At 41.0% G+C, this 6,729-nt stretch overlaps 1 protein-coding gene across 1 annotated transcript in view; it reads left to right on the top strand.

Annotated features, from left to right (window-relative positions):
* CCDC141 (coiled-coil domain containing 141) overlaps positions 1-6,729 on the top strand; it is a 238,619-nt gene that overhangs the window by 203,272 nt on the left and 28,618 nt on the right. The window contains exon 17 of the mRNA XM_019523028.1: positions 2,853-3,002. Coding sequence (XP_019378573.1) covers positions 2,853-3,002 — 150 coding nt within the window. The remainder of the gene's footprint in view (positions 1-2,852; positions 3,003-6,729) is intronic.

The following is a 6,729-nucleotide window of genomic DNA, read 5'->3' as shown; positions in this document are numbered from 1 at the left end:
CATTCTCCCCTTGTACTCGGCCTTGGTGAAGCTGCAGCTGGAGTACTGCATCCAGTTTTGGGCTCCACAATTCAAAAAGGATGTGGAGAAGGATGCTTGAGACAGTCCAGAGAAGATCCACGCGCATGATCAGACGTCAGAAAAACAGACTTTACGAAGACAGGCTGCAAGCCATTGGGCTCTTTAGCCTGGAAAAGCGCAGGCTCAGGGGTGATCCGATGACCACCTATAAGTTTATCAGGGGTGACCACCAGTTTCTGGGGGAACGTTTGTTCACCAGGGTGCCCCAAGGGATGACAAGGTCAAATGGTTATAAACTACTGCAAAACCATTTCAGGCTGGACATAAGGAAGAAATTCTTTACTGTCCAAGCCCCCAAGGTCTGGAATAGCCTGCCATTGGAGGTGGTTCAAGCACCTACATTGAACACATTCAAGAGTAAACTGGATGCCTTTCTTGCTGGGATCCTATGACCCCAGCTGACTTCCTGCCCTTTGGGTGGGGGGCTGGACTTGATGATCTTCCGAGGTCCCTTCCAGCCCTAATGTCTAAGAAATCTATGAAACTTGGACAGAGTACACCTCACGCCCACATCCAAGTCACTGATGAAGACATTGAAGAGTACAGGTCCAAGGACTGAGCCCTGTGGGATCCCACTGCCCACATCCTTCCAGGTCAATCCTAGGATCCTTCTAGGTCCTACCTATCCACCACCACTCTCTGGGTGTGAACCCCAAGCCAGGTTGCCACCCACCAGACTGTGTAAACATCTAAGTCACAGTCTCTTAATTTATTTATGAGAATGGGGTGAGATACCATATCAAAGGCCTTCCTGAAGTCCAAGAAAATGACATCCACCTCTAGTTCTGCATCTAAGCATTTTGTGACCTGGTCATAAAAAGAGACGAGATTAGTCAGGCATGACCTACCTGCTACTAACCCATGCTGGTTGCCCTGCTGCTTTATTTTTCCCACTGGACTCCCACAAATATGATCCTTAATAGTTTTTTCAAAGACTTTTCCAACGATCGAGGTGAGACTAACTGGCCTATAATTACTTGGATCTACCTTCCTCCCCTTCTTGAAAATAGGGACCACACTGACCCTTTTCCAGTCCTCCGGGACCTGACCTACGTGCCATAAGTGCTCAAGCAGCTGTACCAGTGGTTCTGCTACGACACTGGCCAATTCCTCCAGTACCCTGGGATACGGCTCATCCGGGTGCGCTGACTTAAACACATCCAGTCCATCCAAGTGATTCTGCACCAAGTCAACATCAACAGTTAGTGGACTGGTGTCCTTCTGATGCCCATCTAAGAACCCATCTGGGGACTTGTCTTGACCCTTATTCAGGAACGCTGAGGCAAAGAACTCACTGACAAGCTCAGCTTTGTCCCCCCATCTGTCACTAACTGCTCCTATTTATTCATTAGTGGGTCCTATGCTGCCCTGAGCCTTTCTTTTAGTCCCTACATACCTAAAAAATGACATTTTGTTGTCTTTAATTTCCATTGCCAGCCCCAGCTCCATGGTTGCTTTGGCTCTTCTAACTGCTTTCCTGCAAGTGTGGGCCAAGTAGGTATACTTCTCCTTGGTAGCTTCCCCCTGCTTCCACTGCCTATATGCCTCTTTTTTTGCCCTTAGGCTTACCCAGATTTCTCTGTTTAGCCAAGGAGGTTTTTGGCCCTTTTGCCCACTTTCCCTCACAAAGGTATAGTCTCCCTTTGCGCCCTAAGGATGTTTTCCTTTAGGAATGACCACCCTTCCTGGACTCCCATCTCTCCAATACTCCTATCCTGCAGTGTGTCATTGACTAACTTCTGAGCACCCTGAAGTTAGCCTTCCTAAAGTCAAGCACTTCCACCCTACTAGGTATCTTACCCACCCTACACCATATAGTGAATTCTATTAATTGATGGTCACTGTCCCCAAAGTGACCACAGATAAGCTCCCCTACAAGGTCGTCCCCTGTGACCAACACCAAGTCCAGTAAGGCATTCACCCTAGTGGGACCATATACCTCCTGCATTAGGTGAAGGTTCTGTACGCAGGTTAAGAGCCTATGTGAATGGTTGGATTTGGCTGACTGCCCCTCCCATTTGCACATGTAGCATAGCTATGCCCCCATGTCTAGGAGCCCCATCACCTGACTGTCAGTTGATAGAGACTCCTAGCTGCAGGGATGCACCATGCATGGTGGGGACTGTCAGCCATAGCACCATCCCTTGGGCTGCCATAGGTGGGAGACTCATCAGCTGGTGGGACTCCCATCCACAGCAGCCCATGGAGCAGTACCACAGATGGAAGTTTTGTCAGCTGCGGGGCTTACAGCAGTGGGAGTTGGGGCAGGGGAAGCCTGGGATTCTGATCCTTGGCTCCCGGTACACCAGCAATAAGGTACAGTAGGTGTGATAAAGTGTGAAGGTAAATGCTGGAACCCACAATCATGCCTCTTGCCATGGACATGTGGCAATGCAGGAGGCACAATTCTGTGGATTGTGCATTGGATCCTATCTTAGTTTTACCTGAATGTCTAGAAGGGCCCTGAGCCATAGTTCCTTCTCCTGACAGTTCCTGTAGTGTAGCAACTATATGTATCCCCTTATTATAAATTAGGAGTAATGCCTTAATCCAGTTCTAATGGTTACTTTTACCTGTGATCAAATAAACATTCTTTCATAGAGAAAATTATATTTTAAATTGAATAAACCAATGATAAGGCAGGGAGTATTACATATTTTAAACAATATACAGTACCTTAGAAGTTATACGTTGGCAATATTGTATAGGACATAGATGAAACTCCAGATTAATTTCCTTTTCTTTGTTTGTCTTTCTTGCTTTCATTTTAGTGCTGCCTTAACGTTTATGTAAAGAACCTACAGCAGGAACTGGCTACACTTGAGAATGACAGCATTAACTGGAGCACCAAAGCAGATAAATATGAAGAGGAGCTGTCACACAACTTCCAGTACTGCACAACTAAAGAAGAGATAAATGAGGTTTGATAGGGGGGAAAAACAGATTAAATTTCTAAAAGTTGTTGTGTGCTATAATATATGTTACTAGTTGTTAGGCCATAGAGATGCCTCACACAAATGTAGGGATGATGATTTTCATCTCAGCAGCAGCCTTTGATCCACTTACCAGTAGCAAAAATCTACAGTCTTATGTCTCTGTAGTTCAAGTCTACATCAAGACTTGAACTGACAGTAACGTGCTTTTCACAAAAAAAAGAGGTGGAAATGGAGCAGCTACACTTTTCTGGTTCTGAAGCTGCAACATAGCTTTTGTCTAAATCTGGTTCAGTTCAGTTACATGGGTTTGTAGGTATCTAAAGAAAATCTTCAAAGAAAAGTCATACTTTGTGTCACGTAGCTGCAATGTTGTCAAAAATAATTTTTAGTTTATTATAGTTAGGAGTTCAAATGTGATGTGCAAATGAATTTTTAAATTACATTATATATGGTTTCTGCTTCGTTTGAAGTCTAAGTTGGCTAGAAAGGGTTTTGCTAAAAATATTTAGTAAGTTTTTACTTTAGAAATCAGAATATCAAATCTGGTCCTCTGGTTTTCCTAAAGGAATTCTGGAGCCCTCAGATGTGTGTCGTGAACATTTACACTTGAAACTGTAAGAGGTTTTTACACCTTAATAGAGAATCCTTTCAGCTAAATGTTCATTTGGCACAGAAGTTAAACAAAAAATCAAACCAAAATAAATAATAAATAAAGGGGTGGTTTAACAGTGTAAATAAGTCTTGCAGTCTATCTTACAAAAAGCCATAATCTTACCAGTTTTCCATTCACCATAGGATCATTCAGGGTAGAATGACAGGTCTTAGATATTGAACATAACTTCCATCTTTTATATTTAACAGAAATATTTAAAGTTTTATTCTATGTTATAAAAAAATAAAATGTGCATTTTAGTCTTTTTTAGGTCACTTTTCTTTAAGCCAACACAGTAAATTTATGTGGTAGGTCACAGTTAATTCATAGCTTTAAAAACAATACATATGTCACTTTAAATACTGCTGTGATATTTTCAGTTCTGATCACCCATCTTAAGAGCATACAAGCTTTGGGACAATGTCCTTCATTTGGATGTATGTTTAAGCAGCATCTAGTGCAATGGAGTAGAAGTCAATTGCTGAAAAACTAAATATTTCAAACATAAATATTTTGAGTCGGAATTACAGCTATAGTGTCATGGGGTTTGTGGTTTAGATGCCTCTAGCCCTCATTCCCCTCTATGGATAGACTCTCCAGCTGGACTTCAGTTTTCCATGATGCTCCCCAGCTATGCAGTTGTCATGATGCACTAACCAACGGAGAATGAGATGAACAGGGAGCTCATTCTGTAGAAGAAAATTGTAACATTGTAGTACATAAGTTACAACTCCGGCTAGGAGTTGCAGTAACATGAATGAGAATATTTCAGGTCTCAGTATTTCACTGAAAATTCAAGATTGTATGCACACAAAAAGCCTACATTTTCCAAACAGTTCTCCAGCTAAGACTCAACAGGTTTGAGACAAGGTGGACCTCCAATCACAATACTGTGTTTCTAGGATTTTGCAGTGATCCTTCTTAAGTAGTATTATATTTAGTTACTCTTCGAATTTATTCAGGAGAGAGAGCATGAGTAAGACAGGAACTACTCCCATGACTTTAGTTCCCAAAACCTAGATGAAATGAGTGTCAGTGAATTTATAACAAGTCCTGTGCCCCCACTCGTGCTGTGTAAAATACAGGCATATCAAGAGGTTCCTACAGGAAGGGGGAAATCCCTGAAAAATAATTGCAAGTTATATTCTCAGAGCATAAATTATGGATATTTATTTTATTTTAAATTCCAAAAGTTATCCTGACTGACTGGGTTAATGCCTGTCACCCCCACTAACTGAATATAGAATTTAATATAAGTAAAATAATACTAAATTGCCCCTTCAATGACATTTCTTTAATTAGGTTCTATTTCTATTATAACTTAGCAAAGATGATGTTTCTTAAACAAACACTTAGATAATTGTTCCTGCATATGTGTTAATTAACTGCCACTTTTCTTCATAAAACATTTTAAATTAAAGCTACATCAAGCCCAAGTAAATCTATGGCAGTAAATTAGTTCAAGAAAGTAAATACTTTTCTTCTTATTTCATAATAATTTAAAATACTACAAATAATACTTTGTATTTATGTTCAGTAAATATCAAAAGTAAGTCTGATGTTATTCTAAAAAGGAAGTACACATGTATCAAATAATACATAATAAACCATCTACCAGATCTAAGCAAATAAATATTTTACTCTGCATGTCAGTAGCAAGAAGCAGTTGTTAGTGCCTGTCAAGCAGTAAGTAAGTAGCAACCAGGTAGTTTAATGATTTGCAGATCACCAGTCAACAACACCAAATTTCAGCTTTAAATCCATAATGTTTTATGAGCAATAATTTTCAACCCTACTGTAAACATGTATGCATATGCTGAACACCCATGTCACGATTCTGAGCATGAGTCAAGTACATGCATATGTGCTTGCTGGACTGGGGCCTCACTGATATTTCAAAACATCATATCCAAATCAGAAATAATGAGTTAGTAGTCTGTGATCTGCTAGTAGCAAATTTATTATATGCTCAGATGTATAGAGCCAGATGTAAAATGGTCTTGAATGACAAAACAGTGAATTTTTTTCCTTTTTAAGGGCTTGCAAAAATTAAAAAGTGAATTTGTGTTCTTTAACACATTATACTGCATGAAGAATACCTCTAAAAGGCCTTTGAGCATCTTTATTTCGCCTCTGGCCTACCACACCAGTCTCTGCCCTGGAAGGAGAACAGCCCATGCAGAGTCATTACTACTCTCTCAGAGCAGCACAAGACAAGCATGGTTAGGACAACAACATACAAGGGAATGATGGTGAAAGCATTTCACTGGGCAACCCTTGCATCTTAAGCAAGCACAAAGATATTTTTAACTGGTTGGACTAGATGCAGCCTTTAGCACAAGTCTGGAACAAGGCTTGGACTCGTAGTCCTGTAGCTGTAGGGCAGCGCCTTGACTGTCTTGCACTTTGCTTCTCCTTTCTCCCTATTCAAGGTGGGTACAGAGAAAAGGAATATGCAGAGCTCTGTCTTGTTCCTCCAGCTAATTCAAAGGTAGGAAGTAAGATATGCCAGGTATAGGACTAACACAATTACTTCCCTCCTAAGCAAGAGGAAACCAGGGCCTGATATATTTCTTGAGGGTATGACTAACACTGTGGCAGGAGAACTGAATGTGTAGTGCAGAGACCATAGTAGTTTTAAACTCATCAGGGGTTTAAAACTGCCACTAGTAACAGCATAGGCAAGGCATCATGGGGCTCAGAGCAAGCTAATTTACTTTCTCAAAAGCAGGTATCAGTACATAAGACAATTTACAGTTATTTCAAGTATGTCTACGTTACACAGTCACATCTGTGACAATAATGTAGACCCATGGTCCCTTGTCTGCTTCTAGAACAATTCAACCCTGTGCTGCCCCTTACCCAGGTCTTGCGGTAACCCAACAATGTAGCCCTATGCTAAGATACTATACATAAAAATAAAAATGGTAGAATTCTTTTCACAGTTTGATCCATCTCATTCAGGAGCAAGTTTACAAACCATCAGTGAATGCCTGTAAAGAATCTGTATCCTAATGGCAATACACCTTGAACTTAATCTCTACGCCCCCCCCCCCCCCC

Source organism: Gavialis gangeticus, unplaced genomic scaffold (genome assembly GCF_001723915.1).
Source record: "Gavialis gangeticus isolate Ggan-Ray unplaced genomic scaffold, GavGan_comp1, whole genome shotgun sequence".
Lineage (NCBI taxonomy): Eukaryota > Metazoa > Chordata > Crocodylia > Gavialidae > Gavialis > Gavialis gangeticus.
This window is presented reverse-complemented; position numbering and strand designations above follow the sequence as displayed.